Raw genomic sequence first — 20,381 nt, forward strand, 5'->3', positions numbered from 1 at the left:
TAGAGGGTATTATGCTCAGTGAAATAAGCTAGGTGGAGAAAGAGAAGTATCAAATGATTTCACTCATATGTGGAGTATAAGAATAAAGAAAAACTGAAGGAAGAAAAGAGCAGCAGAATCACAAAACACAAGAATGGACTACCAGTTACCAAAGGGAAAGGGACTGGGGAGGATGGGTGGGAAGGGAGGGATAAGGGGGGGAAGAAAGGGGGTATTATGATTAGCATATATTATTAGCATGTGGGGGGGGGCATGGGGAGGGCTGTGCAACACAGGGAAGACAAGTAGTGATTCTACACTGATGGATAGTGACTGTAATGGGATGGGGGGTACTTGATGAAGGGGGAAGCCTAGTAAAAATAATGTTCTTCATGTAATTGTAGATGAATAACAACAAAAAAAAATACATCAAGAGGACCATACACCATGACCAAGTGGTATTCATCCCAGGGATGCAAGGATGGTACAACATTCAAAAATCCATCAACATCATCCACCACATAAACAAAAAGGACAAAAACCATATGATCATCTCCATAGACGCTGAAAAAGCATTCGACATAATTGAACATCCATTCATGATAAAAACTCTCAACAAAATGGGTAATAAGGGCAAGTACCTCAACATAATAAAAGCCATATATGATAAACCCACAGCCAACATCATACTTAACAGAGAGAAGCTGAAAGCTTTTCCTCTGAGATCAGGAACAAGACAGGGATGCCCACTCTCCCCACTGTTATTAAATATAGTACTGGAGGTCCTAGCCACGGCAATTAGACAAAACAAAGAAATACAAGGAATCCAGATTGGTAAAGAAGAAGTCAAACTGTCACTATTTGCAGATGATATGGTATTGTACATAAAAAACCCTACAGACTCCACTCCAAAACTACCAGAACAGATATCGGAATTCAGCAAAGTTGTCGGATACAAAATTAATACACAGAAATCTGTGGCTTTCCTATACACTAACAATGAACTAACCAAAAGAGAAATCAGGAAAACAATTCCATTCACAATAACATCAAAAAGAATAAAATACCTAGGAATAAACCTAACCAAGGAAGTGAAAGACTGATACCCTGAAAACTGTAAGACACTCTAAAGAGAAATTAAAGAGGACATTAACAAATGGAAACTCATCCCATGCTCCTGGCTAGGAAGAATTAATATCGTCAAAATGGCCATCCTGCCAAAGCAATCTACAGATTCAATGCAATCCCTATCAAATTACCAACAGCATTCTTCAATGAACTAGAACAAATAGTTCAAAACTTCATATGGAAACACCAAAGACCCCGAATAGCCAGAGCAATCCTAAGAAGGAAGAATAAAGTGGGGGGGATCTCGCTCCCCACCTTCAAGCTCTACTACAAAGCCACGGTAATCAAGACAATTTGGTACTGGCACAAGAACAGACCCATAGACCAGTGGAACAAACTAGAGACTCCAGACATTAACCCAAACATATATGGTCAATTAATATAGGATAAAGGAGCCATGGACATACAATGGGGAAATGACAGCTCCTTCAACAGCTGGTGTTGGCAAAATTGGACAGCTACATGTAAGAGAATGAAACTGGATCACTGTCTAACCCCATACACAAAAGTAAATTCAAAATGGATCAAAGACCTGAATGTAAGTCATGAAACCATAAAACTCCTAGAAAAAAACATAGGCAAAAATCTCTTGGATATAACCATGAGTGACTTCTTCATGAACATATCTCTCCGGGCAAGGGAAACAAAAGCAAAAATGAACAAGTGGGACTATATCAAGCTGAAAAGCTTCTGTACAACAAAGGATACCATAAATAGAACAAAAAGGTATCCTACAATATGGGAAGATATATTCATAAATGACAGATCCAAAAAAGGTTTGACATCTAAAATATATAGAGAGCTCATGCACCTCAACAAACAAAAAGCAAATAATCCAATTAAAAAATGGGCAGAGGAGCTGAACAGACACTTCTCCAAAGAAGAAATTCAGATGGTCAACAGACACATAAAAAGATGCTCCACATCGCTAATCATCAGAGAAATGCAAATTAAAACCACAATGAGATATCACCTCACACCAGTAAGGGTCGTCCCCATCCAAAAGACAACAACAAATGTTGGTGAGGTTGTGGAGAAAGGGGAACCCTCCTACACTGCTGGTAGGAATGTAAATTAGTTCAATCATTGTGGAAAGCAATATGGAGGTTCCTCAAAAAGCTCAAAATAGAAATACCATTTGACCCAGGAATTCCACTTCTAGGAATTTACCTTAAGAATACAGCAGCCCAGTTTGAAAAAGACAGAAGCACCCCTATGTTTATGGCAGCACTATTTACAATAGCCAAGAAATGGAAGCAACCTAAGTGTCCATCAGTAGATGAATGGATAAAGATGTGGTACATATACACAATGGAATATTATTCAGCCATAAGAAGAATACAAATCCTGCCATTTGCAACAACATGGATGGAGCTAGAGGGTATTATGCTCAGTGAAATAAGCCAGGCGGAGAAAGACAAGTACCAAATGATTTCACTCATATGTGGAGTATAAGAACAAAGAAAAAACTGAAGGAACAAAAGAGCAGCAGAATCACAGAACCCAAGAACGGACTAACAGTTACTAAAGGGAAAGGGACTGGGGAGGATGGGTGGGAAGGGAGGGATAAGGGGGAGGGGGGAATAAAGGGACCACTATGATTAGCATGTATAATGTGGGGGGAAGGCTGTGCAACACAGAGAAGACAAGTAGTGACTCTACAGCATCTTACTATGCTGATGGACAGTGACTGTAATGGGGTTTGTGGGGGGGAGTTGGAGAAGGGGAGAGCCTAGTAAACATAATGTTCCTCATGTAATTATAGATTAATGATACCAAAATAAAAATAAAAATAAAAGGGAACAACAGGCCCAAAGACGGAGTCACTCATGCTAATAGGTGGGCAAAGCCCAACAGTACCAGCAGTTTGATCCCCTCAATCCTGGAATGTAACTTTTAAACAGTCAACATGGAATTTCCTAGTCAGTAGTAGGAAATTAACTGATAGACCCCACTTCTATTCCCCTTAGAAGGGTAACTTTGCCTGAAACAATGGATCCTTTGCTAATAATTTCCTTTTCTCTGCCTCCTCCCTACCTTTAGAAACCTTTACTTTCTACAGTTCAACAGAGCATCCCTAACTTGATGGAGGGGATGCTTCCCAATTCAAGAATAGCTTTACAAAGGCAATTAGATCTTCAAATTTACTTATGTTTTTTAACAGTTGAGAGAAGCCAGATTCAAAAGGCTCCATATTGTTTGCTTCCAATTATGTGACATTTTGGAATAGACAAAACTACAGTGACACAAAACTGATTAGTGGTTGCCAAGACTTGGGGTGGGGAGGGGTTAACTACAAAAAGGTACTGAGGGATGTGGAGAGGGAAGAATGACACTGTTCTGTGTCTTGACTGTGGTGGGAATTACGCACTGATGCATTTGTCAAAGCTCAGGGAACTGTACATTAGAAAGGTGAATTTCTTATGTACACTTCAATTTTAAGTTAACCTGTTTTTACAAATCTTTGTTTACTTAAGTTTATGTATCTAGAAAATAAATAAGAATTGCTGAGTCAAAAAACACTTGGCATTTCAAATTTTGGCAGTCTGTCAATTTGTCCTCCAAAAAAGGTTGTACCAGATTACACCAACAGGTACTAGTGTAAAATGAGTTTGTTTCCTCAAAGGGGCCTCGGGTCAGCCTGGTTATTGTCAATGCTTTTTCATCTTCCTCATTCGGATAACTGTCATAAGGTATCTGGGTGTTTGATTTAGCATTTCTTTATGAGAGAAGTTGAAACTCTAGTCAAATGTGTAATTACTGGCCACCTCTTATTGTCAATTTTTCTGTGAAATTCCTATTTGCATCCTTGGTCTATTTTAAATGACTAACGATTAATTTATCTAAATTCTAGATCCTAGGAGCCAGAAGGCACAGAACAGTGGAAGTCCTTGGCAGGAGGGCGGAAGCTCAGAAACGTCTGCCGCCGGGCACAGGAAATTTTGGCGACCCCGTCTTTAAGCAGGGAGATCACACCGCGGGCTCCTCTCAAGACGACTCCGCCCCGCCCTCTCATTGGCCCTGCCTCTCCCTGACAGCGGGGCCACCAGCAGCCCGACACGACTGCGCCCCGCTCGCTCACTGGCTGGTTGCGCAGCGCCGGAGCCCGGCTCGTAATCAGCGCGGTTCCTCACCTTCCCCGCGGAAACTCCAGGAGCTAGTTGCCAGTCCGCGGAGTATTGACGGGCGCAGAAGCGCACCACCGGCACTCGGCGTCACTCACTGTCCCCCAAAGAGGAGGGGTCTTCCCCGCCACCACAGCTTCTCCAGTCGGGAAGGAGCTGCCGTTCAAAAGCCCTCCTACTCCGGGAACGCCGTTCCCTTGGCAACCAGAAACTTGACGCTTCCAGTCTCGCGATAGGCGAAAAGGGCTGTACCATCCAGATACAAGATATGGGGGCCAGGGTCAGCGAGGAGCACTGAGTGAGCCCCCGGAGCGGGGGACAGCCCTGCCGTTTCCTGCGTCTTCCTTGCAGTCGGTGTGGGTGGGGAATGGTTTGTTCGTACTTAGGCTGAATTTGCAGGGAGGATGTCTGGATGTTTGTATGGCTCTGCCCCTTATTATCATGCCCTGCAGGTCTGCTGTCCTCTCTGAACTCAGTTTTCTCCTCCGTAAAATGGGGGTGACAATTCCTTCCTCACAAGATTTTTGTGCAACTCAGAAAGATTGCGTATGTGAAGTTCTTGCTAAATTTCGGATGCCATGTAAATAAAAAATACTGGTTTTCTACATTGGGCTACAGTCCAGAAAGCTTAATCGTTGCTATATGCACTATGTCTGGTTTCTCTGATTCTTGGAACGTAAAAATATTTCTGTGGGTCCCCAAACTGATTTTCTTCATCCCCAGTACCATCAAATATCTGCTTCTTTCCATCTGAACGGCCCTTTGCAGTTTACAAGGAATTTTCACATGGTCCCTTTAGCCTTGTTTTAAGTAGGTAGGATGTGTATTCCTTAAGGTTTCTCAGCTTAATAGACAAAGGTTAAGTGAGGTGTTCAAGGAGCAATGGCTACTATCTAAGGCAGTACTGGGTGTGAAAACCTGGTTGTAAATGGTATCCATATACTGCTGTTTTGGAAAATATCCAAATTCTGAGTTTTCTATTTCCAGTTCAGACTTCTCCCCTGAACTCCACACTCTTTTATCTGACTATGTGACACCTTCACAGAGATAGGGGGCCATCTCCACTTAGACTTAAGAAGCATCTCAAACTTAACAGGTCAAAATCAAAACTTCTCCTCAGGCTGCCCACCCTCTTATCTATCTCAGTAAACGTTAACTACATCCTACTAGGTTCAGATCAAAACCTTGAAGTGATCCTCAATTCCTCTTCCTTTCACAGTCTACAATCAATTTGTTGTAAATCCTATCAGCTCTACATGCAAAATATACCCAGAATCCAACCACTTCTCACCACCTTAAGTGGTTCCATTCAAGTCCATCATCTCTAACCTAGATTTTTGCAAACACCTACCAGTTTCCATCCTTGCCCCTACTACTTTGAAACGGCCTCCTGAATGATGCCTTCAAAACCTAAATCAAGCCACACTCCTCTGCTCAGAACTCTCCATGGCTTCCCATTTCATGCTGAATCCTTATAATGCCCACAGTTTCTAAGTGAGCAGCACCTCTTTTTTTTCTCACACCTCCAGCCCTACCACCCTCTGCCTGGTAAACTTTGTTCCAGCCTTCCTGTCCTCCTTGTTATTGTTTCTATGCAAGAATTTCTTCTCAGCATTTCTCAGGAAATTTATACGTTTTTCCAATTTAAAAAAAAACAGTTGAGAAATCAGGAAACTTGGAGAAGCATTTTAATTCTCCTGTGAGAATTAAACTTCAGCAATCAACAGAGAGATGTTAGTAAAGAAATTCACTAATGTCAAATCAAAAGAAAGAATAGGGAAAGCTGACACTCTGAATCAAAAGTTGAGATTAACATCTGGAAATCAGGAAAAGAGCACCTGGGAGAGGTGCAGTCACCACCCAATTGGTCAGTCTTGCTTGGAGCTGGTACCGTATTATAAGTGTGTGTTCCTGGCCCTGTCTGAAGCTAACAGTGAACTGTTCTTGCAAATAAAATAAATATTAATGTGATACTTGTTGTGTATTTTATACAAATGCTATGATTGGTATTCCAAGAAATAACACATTTCTATTAAAAATAACTCCTTATATTGGCAATATCCAACCTGTGATTCTGTGAATTGCTATTAAACTTGCTTGGAGATGCCTGGGATACAGTTCCCCAGCAATCCATAAGGCTCTCTTCCTCTCCTTCCTGAGTTGTCTGCTTCCTCAGGCAGGCCTTTCCTGACCACATTACATAAATAAGAATCCCCATCTGTGCACTCCCTCCCTTTGTGCCCCGACTCTGCTTTATTTTTATTATAAGGAGGAGAGGTGCCATTGTTTGGATTCTGATCCTAAATAGCTGTGTGATCTTGGGTAAATCTGTAAAGTATTGTGGGCCATAACTTCCTCATTTGAGAAATGAGTTGGGCTTGATTTGCAGTCCTTAGCCCTGCTGCATTAGACTCACCAGGGGTAGGTTCATAAAGTCCTGATCCCAGGGCTACCTCTGATATCAAAGGAACCTGACATTCTAGGGCTTCTCAAGCTTTACTGTGCCGATCAAGCACCTAGGGATCTTGTTAAAATGCTGACTCAGTGTCAGTGGGACCCAAAGCTCTAACTGGCTCCAAAGTGATGCCAACGCTTCCAGTCCACCAACCATTCTTTAAGTAGCTAGAAGCTAGATTATCTCCAAATGCCTGCACAATTCTAATATTCCATGAATGAAGTCTTTTCTTTGTATTGTAATTTTTGGTGATATAACACTTATTTAAAAAATACATTTCAGATTTCTTAAGGATGTGGGGGAAAAAACAACTAAGAAAAATCAGGGCTATGATCAATGTTAATGATTAATTAGTGTGTTTTTTTTAACTGGGGCTTTTACAATATATGCAACATAAGATACCTGTAAAGAAAGTGAAAAGAAAAATTCAGGTTCAATAGAAATTTAGTGTTTCTTCACTGTAATCTTTTCAAATTAAGTCCCCATTGATTACACTTTGCCTGAAATTCACATCTTGAATTGTTTTCTGTCATTCTCACTTTTCTATTTACCTCCTGCTGTTCTGTTTTGCAAAGTGCTGAGAGGCTGTATGTGCCATGAGGACAAACTTTATTTATTGTGTATTAGTACACAATACATTGTGTCTTTGTTTTTAATTTCCTGAATTAGTTCTATGTCAGTTATTGCAGGTGACACCCTCAAAACAATTCATAATCAGATGTCAAAGAGCCCAATATTTTTCCATGCAGTGTTTTCTGAAGTGCTATGTGCAAAAATTCCAAACATGATCTAGAAATTATTGTGCCTTTCAAAATAATTCATAAAGATGTCTTCCATAGTCAAGATCTTTTAAGCTAATATGTCCCTGGTCTCCTTCTAGGTTGGTGACAGCTGGTTTTGGTTTTTGTTTTCAGTCTCTCCCTACTCTTCACCTTCTCCTTCTGAGTGGAGTCAGACTGGAATGAAGGAGAACACACACTGTATTCCATCCGGGCTCCAACTACCATTGCAACTCTGTTGCCCCAATCTCCCTTTTCTCACCATAAGATTCAGCCAAATGTAACAACCTACTAGGAGAGGAATCTCAGTAAGCCTTGTATTATAGATTCTACACACTAGCTTAAATAGCCATTTCTTGTAAAGAGCAGTTAAAAGTATGTGCCACGGACAGTTCCCACCTCCTGTGAGTCTATTGCTTAGCATTATTAAAAAATAGCATTTACTGAGCATTTAGGGCATGCCTTAGATCCATCATTTCACTTCACTTCATAACATCCAATATATTAGGCAGCACTATTATTATCCAGCTCTACAGGTGAGCAGCAGAGTACAAGGAAGTTAAGTAATTTTCCCAAAGTCATTCAGGAACTGACTGGTACTGGGATTCCAACCCTGTTCCAAAACCTGCTCCCTTTACCTCATTGGACTGAATTCAAGGAGAGAGGTTATTTGAATCCACTAGATGGTGCTGATTGTCTTCTGTTAAAAACAAAACTGTAAACTCCAGAAACTTACTTTCCTTGGATTTTAGGTGTGATTCAAGAGACCGCTGAACAGAAATATTCTGTGTTTGAACTGTGCTTGGGTACATCTTTAAATAGCCATCCAAATAGGAAAAGTAAAAATCAGATCTCTAAAACAACAGAATAGATTTGTAAAAATATCTTAGTGCCCATCATAAATACCTAATATTAAATAACCATTGGTGACTTTGAGAAACTGAAGTTCTCACAAATCCGTATTAATATAAACTTTGCAGACTTCAGTCCCTGGTTTATTTCATTTATCCCTTTTATGCCAACTGTACTCCCTCCCACGCTTCCCAATCCTGCTTGGCCACAGTGCCATCCATGTAATCAAGAGGCATGAACAGGGAAGTAAATGAAGACCTAAAGAACAAAAAGCAAGTTCTGGAAAAGATAATCCTATTTTTAGTCAATGCACTCTTAAGTTTTTTGTGTTTAGTACTTTTTTTAGTTTATTTTTTAGTACTTAAAAGCTATGAAATAAATCTGCTAAATATGGGTTCTCAGATTCTACTGTTAATGAGGACTATTTTTAAATGTTGACTTTAGTCCTTATTCCCAGATTTAGTAGGTCTGGGGTCCAGCCCAAGAATCTGCATTTTAACAAGTACCTTGGTGATGCTGGTGCAGAAGCGGCTTGAGCATGCTTTGAAAAACACTGAACTTCAAGATTGTGTTTTAAAGGGTAAAGAGTGGTAAGGTCATTGCTCTGAGAGGCACCATGGAGACCCTGGAGCTGTGCAATGCAGAGACACTCCGTACTTCCTTTGTAAATAGTAAGCTAGAAAACTGGCAAACGTCCACTTCTTGATTCTGAATCCTTTCGTTCCTCTTTCTGTGCATTTGTGGAAGGCTACGGAGAATCAAGTGCTTGTCAGAGGATGTTCCCATTTTAAAAATCAGGAGGAACAAAGCTTGCTACTTCTTAGTTGTCTATTAACTCAAACACATAATGATACTCTTGGAATTTTTTAAGTGAAAGGAGTTAGCCCATGTGTTGTCATATGACCTCGTTTAACTTCTTCAAGTGATATGAGTATCAGCGTGGAGAAAGGAGACTGGAGGTCACAAAATTCAGCGCGCGCGCGCGCGCGCGCGTACACACACACACACACACACACACACACCCCCCACCCACCCACCCCCAGGTCACAAAATTCAGCGCGTGCGCGCGCGCACGCGTACACACACACACACACACACACACACACACACACACACACACACACACACACACACACACACACACACACACACACACACACACACACACACACACACACCACCCACCCACCCACCCACCCCCAGCTCTGTTTATGGCCCAGAAAGCTAGAGACTTGTCCTTTAAAAGACAAAGACAAAGACAATGACGGTTATCTTCTAAAATCCAGAATGATGTTTTTGAGGGGGTCATCTCAGTTCTACCCTCAAGAAATCAGCTCTGCCAAATGATCATCCTCACCAGAAGGGGAGAAATCTGTTTCTCTTCTTAGAGAATTCCCTCAAGAGTAACAGACTGCTGGACTCTCTCTTTAAGTTGCTGCCTCCAAAGTTTGGTTGCCTGTGGCTATTCTGTTACCTGTAAAGAATGAAAGAGTTGCCTGAAGCTTCCCAAGGCGAGCTGAAGTTTCTGTTGCTGGGTGCCAGTTGAGATTACAGGGTTCTACTCCCACATTTCACCTCTGCCAAAAGAATGATCGAAACACTGCTCTGGATAATGGCTGAAGAGAAGTTGACCAATTTTCCTGCAACAGTCAATACTGGGCTGAAATCCACAGCTTCTTAACACTGTCCATACATAGTGTCATGCTTGTCTTTGATTCCAAGTCATAACTTCTGTACTGTGCTAGGTCTCTGATCCTGTAGGGTTTTTTTGGTTTTGGTTTTAAGTTGGATCTCCTGATCTATGTACTAAAAAAGCATTTTAGCATGTAAATTATGCAAATCTTCATGATTGTGCAAACCTTTATATTTATCCTAACGCAAAGGAAAGGAAGATAAAAACAATTGAGATAGCATATTAGAAATGTATTCAGACCAAACTTGAAGGGTCTTAAGTAGGAATGTAGAGAAATTATTTCCCAGAGTTAACATCTCGGAGATGAAGAAGAAATTGGTAAACAGCCATAGGGAGTTGTTCAACAGTCAGCAGTCAGGCCGCCACCCTGGTGTGTTCTTAGCATTTCACTTACTTCTTACACATCTTTTTTCTTAGTTCAAAATCAAAGTAATGTTTCTATCTGAACATACAGTGTGTTTATTAGACTAGGAATTAGTCATCATTTTGAAGACTATTGGCTTTCATGTTTAAATCTTTTTCTTATTTGATCATCCAAACTCGTTATTTAACAAAGGCTGCTTTATTTTCCCTTCATTTTATTGTAACAGACAAACTGGAATTAAAATTCTAATTTGGCTCAAAACTTGTTATGCAACTCATACATTGACACACAAAACTTTTAAATTATGCATTCCTGGTTTCTCATCTGGTCTCTGCAAAGAGCTGACCAGGTCTCTTAACCTCTCTCAGCTTGTTTCTTCATGTAGCAAAATAATGGGCTGGTTAAGTCTCAGCTTTGAGGCTCCGTGATCATTTGATTTAAGCAGACTTGGCTGTCATTGGAAATGACCTGCTTGTGTGTCCCAGCCTGAACTGCAGTGTTCATACCAGTGAGCTTGCCCAACAAGCTAGGCAACAAGAATGGCCTGTTTAGAAACATCTAGGCAATGGTTAACAGCCATGTCTTGTCCACTGCAACCTACAAATGAAAAATTAAAGCAAACCACAATACATGTGCCCTAGTTTTATAGCATGATGTAATAGAATGAATTGAAAATTGATTTAGGTTTTATGAGATTTGGCGTTTGCATCCTCCTCTATTGTTGATTCTAGAAGGACTAGCCTCTTGACTTCTCTGGGCTTCAGTTTACCAGCTTAGCTTTTAAACAATGGTAAGATCACTCACAAGCACTTTCCCTTGCTTTGTAGAAATAGAGAAATCAAAATGTTCTTGAGATTCCATATTGAATGTTGCACTACACTTGTTAGTAGAACGAGTCCTTTAATTCAAATAAAAGCAGCCTTCCAATCTATGCTGGAGAATGAAAAAAAAGGTGAGTTATCAAGTTCAATTCACATCTGTCATCCATTAAATGCTCATTTATCATGTGTGCTTTGCTACAGATGACTTGGTATTTTTGTGAAAGTTGCCAACTATTTTTTTTGTTATGAATCTAGAAGTCATTACCTGGGCCCAAATTTAAAGGAATTTTGTCTTCCTTTCTGGTCACTAACTCACAGGAGGAGTAAGGGGGATTCCTGAGCACTAACTGTGTGGGAGTTACCTACCTAGTTGCATAACTAGCAGGAAGAAAATGGAAAGCCTTAGAAAAATATTTCTTCATCTTCTCAACCTGCTATCTACTGAAGTTATTTAAATTTCATCATGCAAAAGACATTTAAAAGCACTGGTTTCCACTCCCCATATCTTGCTTATGGATGAGGCATTTTTAAAAATCCTCAGTTCTGGCCCAAGATCTTGAAATATACAATCACCTGGGCCTCAATTTCTTCATGTTACATTATGGAGGTGGTATGTAACTAAGTTAAGATTCTGTACATTCTAAGTGCTATGAAATAAATGTGCATTTTATGGGGAAAGTAATTTCTTCGATTCAAAGACAAACCTTGCCATCCAATGAACAAAATCATTGAGGAAGATACACCTTCTCAAACATAATTCTCATTTCTCTTCAGCACTTCTGGTCAGTACTTAACCACTTACTGCTCTCTTGTGGGTTTTTTCTCTCCTTCAAGATGTCTAGAGGGCAGGGATCATATCTTGAACACTTTATACTCCATTATAATAGCATGTATCACATGCAATATTTACCCTTATGAATTAATGAATCTTGTCAATATTTCATAGACTTGCAGGGAAGAGTACTAAATGCCCCTGCAGGAGTGTGAGCAATGGGTGAGGGTGATTTGATGGCAATGACTTTTAAACTAAACTACGGGTAAACTCGGTACAGAATTAACAAGGAGGACATGAGGCACAAGATGATACCTGTCGTATTCTCAGATGAGCAATATCAGTCTTGGTACTCCATCAAGAGCTTCTTAACATTTACTCTAAACTGAATGTCTCTACAAGTTAGGGGAAATCATGAAGCAGAAGGAACTTTGGGAAATAACATTGAGAAAAACAGCTGCCAGGCATTAAGGATTTTAATTCAGTCCCCAGTACCGCTTAATAATATGTGCCAAGTGGGTTTAATTTATGTGCCAAAAAATAGTCATAATAATGATAGATAATAATGATCATCAGTATTTCGGAGGGGGCAGTGGAAGAATTGGGCCCTAATGCCTTCTGTACTGTTTTTAGCTCTGTCTCTAACTTGCTTCATCTTTAGAGCTAATGACACGGGCCATCTGTGCCTCTAGTTTCCCCATCTGCAAAACAGAGATCATACCACTTCCTACAGAAAGCCCGTGGGCTGTGCTTTAATATCCTCCAGTGAAACATCATATACAAATACAAAGCAGACAATGAGAAGTCAAATGCTACCAAGGGAATAAACTTTAAGGTAGAAGATATTATAAATTAAAACTGAGATCTTCTAAATAATCTAATGACAGTGAAAAAATACTGAGATTATACTTACTTTAGGATTTTTTTAAGTAGATGGGAACATAAATTTTAAATAAATTCCAGGACAGTTTAATTCACTAAACTCAATATTTTTGTACATATTTATCTAAATACTGTGTGTGCTCTAAATTCAATTCTGAAGCAAACTAGCATTATTTCAATTAAACTTACTCTTAAAAGTGCTTTAGTGAATATACACAAAAAAAAAGAATATTTCTTCTTTGTTATTGAGAAGACACAAGGGAAAAAAAACAGAATTCAGAACAGCCAACTATTGCCTAGTTCATACAAACTAGAGGAATTACCAGAGTAAACTGACATCATTTGAACCTATCAGGAAAAAGCCACTGGTTATTCTGACTCTGGAGGCCAAAACTGCCTTATTTTCTCAATATCCTTTAATGATGCATACGGTTTGTTTTTTTTCTTTGTTTGTTCTGATGGTGCATTGCAAAATTCAGAAGCCTTTTCAAGTTAATTTGTATTTTTATCTGTACATTTAGATTGTTTCAAAATGTAACAAAAGGCTTACAACAAAATGAACAAAAGTCCCAGAAACAAGGCATGCAGTAATTTTTGCTGTGCCTTCTGTTATTCACACATCTCTGTATTTCTAAGTAACGTGTATTTTACTCTGTTTAGCATCATCTGTTTTGCACCCCACTTGAGTGCATCCATGCAAATCTCTTCCACCATCATCCCCTCTGGGGCTTCTCCTCTATCTTTCCAATACCATTTTAATTTTTGATTAAATATTTACATTCACATGCCCACTTGAGAGAGAAAAGAAACAAAAAAAATAGCTCATTTAACCATTTTTGAGTTCAGAAATAACTTCTCAAATTTTTATTAAAATGTAATTCTTCAAAGAATATAGAAATACACCTGGCAGTGACCTGTTAGAATTCAACTGTCTGCTCCAAACATAAGAAATACCTACCACCCTCTGCCTCACCAGAATTTATGAAGTTGTACATTTACAGTATCAGAATGACACCAAAGGGGCTGCATTTAACAGTCTTCTCAAGTGGACACAATTTTCTGACAGCGTAGGTTTCCCCGTGATGAGAGCCACAGTGCTTGTGAAGGCCTTGAACACGAAGCTTGAAGGGCCACACAGGAACTCTCGGGGCAAGGAGCTACAGATGGCACACACCAAGGCCTGGGGGCCAGGGGCCCAGGAGAGGCCGGGTGGTTCCGTTTCTACTGTGAGGACACACACTGCGAGTGGACAATACAAAGAGGCAGATGCTTTCTCTTCAGGGGAAGGGACTTTGGTTCATGTTCTGGAATCACAAGACAGTACACCCAGGAGAGGGCAGGAAAAGGAAACTCCCTACCCATGGTCTGAGATTCCTCCGAGGGACAAGGGGCCAGTGTGGCTAAAGGAGGGGATAAGTGAGGCCCACTGCTTTGGGAACATGGGGTTTTGCGGGTGAGAATGCCCACTTCCCTTCAAGCTTGCTCAAGGCCCTGGATTAGCTCCCGTGTTCTAGTAACAAGAACAATGCTCAAGAGACAAGAGCAGAGCCAGCACTTGATCTGCCCTCCAAAGGGAAATGTCACCTGTGGTTTGAATCCTGGTAAAATCCAGCTCAAAGTGGACTTGAATCACTTGTGAGAGGCCCCAGAGGATAATCAGTTGAGGGCCCTGTCCTCCCCATCACTCTGGCACCTGCTATAGCCACACTGGGAGGGAGGGCGTGGACAGCTCACCTGGCCTGGGTGCTACCTTGCATTTCACAATGATTAAGTATTTCTCCCTCTCCTTTGTCCAAAATGAAGGGAGAACCACAGGTGCACAAACAGACTGAAGTGAGACCCAGCACACCAGGGTTCTGGAGGCCTCATCGGAAGGTAGCCACCTTTGTCAGACTTTTCCCACTCTTTGGGACAGAATCACCTTTCCTAACCACCCGTTCTGATGTCTCCAGATGACCCAGGTTACACTAGTTTTGCATTTTTAAATTACCTTTTCATTCCAAACGTTTGCACAGAAAATTTTTTCAATATACTTTACTCCCACTGATTGCTCATAGCACATCACGTGAGAGCATGTGGGAGGAGAAAAGAGAAATGCACAGACATTTCTCAGTCTTCTTCTCTACCTCTTTGCTTATGTCTCATTTGTTTCAAGACTACAATTTCCCACAATTTGTGGAAAGCCACAGTAAGACTGTGCAGAGTCTTCCAACCCCCACTGCACACATACCTTTCTGAGGCCTTAGTGATGCCAGGAGAATGGCAGGGTAACCAAGCTCAGAACATCTCCCTCACCATGGGGCACATCTATTGCCAGAGCTGTCAAGTCGGGGTGGAACAGCCATATCTTGTCTATATCCCAGGGAAAGGGATGAGGCTTTGGAAGAAACTCAGAGTCACATGATCAGACCTTCCAGAGAACAGATGTCAAATGCCAAGGTGCTATCTTCCCTGAAGATACAGATCGATATTAAAATTTAAAGTATTTGTCATATTTTTGTCAATCAAAGAGACATTTTCTTTATGGCCACACAGCTCCATAATTATCTTGGGCTCCCTTAGGGTGCCCCTGCTCCCCTTGACTCACAGATGCTCCTCTCCCTGTACTCTCCGCAGGGCCCCGGGAACTGAGGAGTCCTCAGCAAACACTCATGACCCAAGACCTGTCCCACGTTGCCCAGCTTCCATCTCCACAGAGAGGAGTGTGGACTTCCCTAAGGACGTGGGACACTGAGGGAGACATACAGACTCCCTCAATAGAGGACAATTGACTTTATATAAGCTTCCCTCTCGTTCAAAAGCATGTGGGCCATACAGGAGGAGTCAACCCATACTTGGTTGCAAGGACAACAAACAAACCACAGGGCCAGAGCGGAGGGAGGGCAGGAGCATGGGGGCGCCCTGCTGCTTCCAGGGATTCACAAGCCTTACTAGGAATCTACCTTGGGGAAAATGCTCACTTTATTGTTTCTGCTCATCTTGCGCTCTACCCTGCCTACCTTGGGCATCTTGGTCTGGATCAGCTCCTCTGGGGTGTTACCCAAGGGGGGAAGCAGCCGCTTCTTGCTGTTTCGGGTCTCTGAGAGCCACTGAGGAGGCAACTCAAAAGGCCCAAAGCCAAACTGCAGAGAATACTTATCAGGGAATGTCTCGGGTTCCCCAGGGGCTGCTGGTGCCACCCGGGATATGGAGTCCACTGTGCCCAGGGGTGGGGCAGGGGGTGCAAACGGTGGCCCCTGCTCTCCCTCCAGACCCGTGCTCAGGATCCCCTTGGCCCGGAGTTCAGCTGAGCCAGTGTCCTTGGCTTCACTCTCCTCCTCGTCCTCTGTGGGCTTGAAGATCTGCTGCTGCCCGATGTGGAACATCTCCAGGAGCTGGCTGCCTGAGCGCACGCTGGGCTCCAGGCTGGCCTCAGCCAGCCCGCTCCCTGCACTGACCACATTGCGGCGGCTGTACCGGTGGTGCAGTTGTACCAAGGTCCCTACCAAGCACTTGCGGACAGCTTTGTTCACAGTAAGAAAGAGCACAGGGTTGGCCAGCAGAGAGACTTTGGGCAGCCAAATGGCAGTGAGCAGCAAGAAGACGGACGTGTCGGGGACATTGAGCACAGTCTGGTAGACAACCAGGGTGGCATAGGGCACACTACATAAGATGAAGACCATCACCATGGACAGCAGAGTGGCGTGCAGCTCGGCCTCCCGCTGGGAGGCATAGGGGATAGAGATGGTGTTCTGTGGGGTCCGCAGCGCTGCTATGACAACCTTCTTCTTTTGGCTCGCGCTCAGGGCCCGACGGATCAATATCAAGAAGAGGAAGACCACAACCACAGGCACGATGACTGTGGTGATGTTATAGGTCAGAACGTATACCAGGTGGCCCAGCGAGTTGCTCCAGACTTCAGTGCAGGTGGACATGGCATAGATGTCGGCCACATTGGTGACTGCAAACACAGGGATGCTGGCCACCACTGCGTGAGCCCAGATGTACATCACCAGCTCACGGGACTTGGCATCAGATATTTTTCTCTCCAGTGGATAGAGAACTGAGTAGTACCTGCAAAATGCACAAGCAAAACTCATTACACAGGAGAAGATACTGTTTAAATTAGGGAGATCTACATTATCTAAAGCAGGAGAGAGGAACCAAAGGGTCAAGTTCTTTTATTCTAAGACAGAGGGAACCACTGGGGGGTATGAGGAAGCCAGATCTTAAGTTTTGAGGTGTTGATGTAAAACAGAAGCATCACTAGACCAAAAAAATCTTCAATATCACCAGTGATTTGGAGAACTGAATAATCTTATAGGTCTACATATGTCATGAAAGGGCTGCCACTAGCCATCAGACATGGGTTTCTCTTCACATCAGTTCGGCCCACATCTCTGAAAGCAGCTAATGCTGGAGTTGACCTTAGTCCTATCAGCATTCATTCACTCATGGAGCCAGGTAAGCATGCATGCCTTCCTGTTACAAAGATTTTGGAGCACCACCTGTGCACCAAGGACACTGCCCGGCACTGGATTACAAAAATGAAAAGACACAGAGGAATGTTTCTAAACTCATTAGGAAAAAAGGCAGACAGAGGAGCAATTATAAACAAGGAGATGATGGCTCTACTGGAGGTATGGCCAAAGGAGGTACAGGAAAGGGAGCACCTGGGAAATGTCAAGAGAAGATGGCACTGTGGTAGAGTCTGGCAGGGGACAAGCTGGGGAAGCATGTTCCAGATGGAAGGAAATACGATGCAAACACAACATGACCATGGGTGATCAGAGATGAATGAAGCGCAGTGAAATGTGCTTCTAGACCTAATTCTGGGAGAGGAAAAAAGAGAAAGAAATGCACAAGTTATTCATGCTCTCAATTTTCTTCTCTAATGAATACAGATTAACTTTTCTAATCACAACTTTTATCAATCCAATGTGAAGGCCCCGCACACATACATGAATACATGCCTGGAGTACACGGTCTCCAATTTCCATTTGCTCACTAGAAAACCCAGGCTTCCATTCATTTCTGCTTTCATTATGTATTGGTAAATAGAATACAATACAAGGACACAGACTAATTGTAAATAATTTTGTTAGTGTGTACATCTCTAGAAGATGATGTCAGAAGTGTAGGTGGCCTTCCAATTAATTTGCTAAATCGACGCCATGAAAGAAATATCTAAGAAAAAGGTGAGAGAAAGGATTGCCTTCCCTTCACTTCATGAATACTAATTGCCAACCTATTGTACTATTGAAAGGACTTGTTTACCTTTTTTAAAAATGATGGCAAAAATACAACAGATTTTCTGCTAGAATGAAATTTAGGGTTTCTTATTGTTTGCATATTTCCCTGTCTAAGACTAAGGCCCAGAAGTAACCCAGGGATTACTGCATTGCTTCCAGGTATAAAGCAAACTGTTGAAAATAATGTGTTCTCACTTTATTGAAAGCTATGCTTTAAAAACTTCCAGGATTCATAGTAGCATTATTCACAATAGCCAAAAATGGAAACACCCCAAATGTTCATCAACCAGAAAGTGGATAAACAACATATGGTATATCCAGACAATAGAATATTGTTTGGCAATAAAAAAGAAAGAAGTTGTTAAGAGAGTAGATCCTGAGAGTTCTGATCACAGGAAAAAAAACTGTTTTTGTATCCATAGAAGATGATGGACGTTACTAATTGTGGTAATCATTTCACAGTGTAAGTCATTATGCTGTAGACATTAAACTTACACAGGGCTGTATATCAATTATATTTCAGTAGAACTGGGTGGGGGACAAGGAATTAAGTGCTGACACATGCTGCAAAATGGATGAACCTTGAAAACATTATGCTGAGTGAAAGAAGCCAGACATAAAAGAACACAAATTGTATGATTCCACTTTCACGACATGTCCCCCAAAGAAGCAAACATATAAAGATGGAAAATAGATCAGTGGTCACGTGGGTCTGGGGGAAAGGGGCAGTGTCTGTAAATGAGTGGGAGGTTTCTTTTCAGGGTGATGGAAGAATTCTGAAAGTCAGCTACAGTGAGGGCTGCACCAGCTCTAACTATATTAAATTTATGGACGTGTACACTCACATGAATTTTATGACAGGTAAATTATATATCAATAAAACTGTTTTTTAGAACTCAGGAAAGAAAAGTGCATAATGTGGACTGAAGACCTCAGCAAGCAGGTAGTACAAGGCACAGCTGGAAGGACACCCGCCATGAACACAGAGTGCTTTGGCACAAAATGCATTAGAGCACCACCAGGGTGTAAACTGACTTCCCACTGTTACATTCTAGTGCTGTGCAATGGTGCTTTCCAGCTATTCAAAGACCTCTTGCTGAACATGACAGAGAAACACAAAGTCACTTTAAAGCAGGCATGGCAAACTGGCATCGTGCTGTGCATATTCAGCGTGCTGACGAGATGAGTGGCCCGCCAAATACTTTTTGAATGAAAATTAATTGCCAACATTTAAAAATAATAAGTCAGATCTATACTTTTGATTTCTTTTCTAGGAAAATAGAAAGTTCTGCCTACTGAGTTTAGATATCCACAAAGCAACTAGTAGTTGCATCTGCTTTATTACTGACCCCTAAGCTACAAGAGGACAGACACAACCCCAACCCAGCTTATGTCACTTAGATTTGTCACCTGCCTCGTCTGCCCCGTGGACGACGAGTTTCTAGTGAGAAACTTCCAAAGAGCTGGAGTGGCTCCCAGCACAATCTGATGATAAAATGACTGCAGCAATATATCTAAGGAAGAATGTGCCAATCAGAAGCGAAGCCTAGAGAAAGACACAAATACTGGTGTGACCCATTCAAGCACAGGCATAAATGATACACTTAATTCTTCTTACCACTGAGGAAACTTACACACAGAAAGGCTTCGCTAAAGCTGCCCAGTGAGAATGGTCGATAGAACCTAAAACCAGACCATGGGCTCCAGAGTCCCCTCTCTTTACCACAAAGCCAGCAACTTCTCCTAGTAGGCTCAGGGTTTTATGTGACTCTGTGTCCTTCCACACAGATGACACTGGGCAGCTGATGAAATCAAGGCTCCAGGCCTGAGAGGCTGAAGTGACTCCACAGGTTGGTTCTGCAATTCATAGGTCATTAAAATATTGAGTATGTTTTGAATGAACAAAGAGTTTCAAAGTTCCAAGCTCACCTAGAATGTAGTCAAATTAATCATAGGGGATAAATTCAGAAGAGCCAGAACTTTCCCTTCTACACTTTTCTCTCTGTGTATCTTGAAATCAAAAGTACTCATGGGCACAAAATACTTTTCAATTCTTGTTCGCTTATTTAATTAAATTGTCTCAAACGTATTATTATCTAAAACTGTATTCAAAGGGAAAAGGCAATAAGCTGTTGAATACTGAGATTCTTACACTTGACTTTCAATAAACTCGATCAAGTTATATATGATGGCAGTGACTAAGACATAAGATTCATTTCCAAATGACTATTTTTTAAAGACGATGAGAAGAGAAATCACCACCACCACAACGCAGCCTTGGAAATGAATCTTCGAAAGGA

General features: G+C 41.7%; 2 protein-coding genes across 11 annotated transcripts in view; both read right to left on the reverse strand.

Annotated features, from left to right (window-relative positions):
- The window catches only part of FSIP1 (fibrous sheath interacting protein 1), a 200,641-nt gene extending 196,215 nt beyond the window's left edge, over window positions 1-4,426 (reverse strand). For all 6 annotated transcript variants that reach the window (XM_073211619.1, XM_073211618.1, XM_037018782.2 and 3 more), the window contains exon 1: window positions 4,242-4,426. The gene's annotated coding sequence lies outside the window, so the exon portion shown is untranslated. The remainder of the gene's footprint in view (window positions 1-4,241) is intronic.
- A 9,257-nt stretch (window positions 4,427-13,683) lies between these two features.
- Window positions 13,684-20,381, reverse strand: part of GPR176 (G protein-coupled receptor 176) — a 102,148-nt gene continuing 95,450 nt past the window's right edge. For 4 of the 5 annotated variants that reach the window (XM_017667747.3, XM_017667746.3, XM_017667744.3 and 1 more), the window contains exons 3-4: window positions 17,503-17,661; window positions 13,684-16,903 (exon numbers count right to left, since the gene is read on the reverse strand). In XM_017667747.3, coding sequence (XP_017523236.3) covers window positions 15,781-16,903; window positions 17,503-17,661 — 1,282 coding nt within the window. In that variant the 3' untranslated portion in view covers window positions 13,684-15,780. The remainder of the gene's footprint in view (window positions 16,904-17,502; window positions 17,662-20,381) is intronic. The other variant, XM_017667745.3, reaches the window with a different exon arrangement.

This window comes from Manis javanica, chromosome 8, assembly GCF_040802235.1.
Source record: "Manis javanica isolate MJ-LG chromosome 8, MJ_LKY, whole genome shotgun sequence".
NCBI classification, from domain to species: domain Eukaryota; kingdom Metazoa; phylum Chordata; class Mammalia; order Pholidota; family Manidae; genus Manis; species Manis javanica.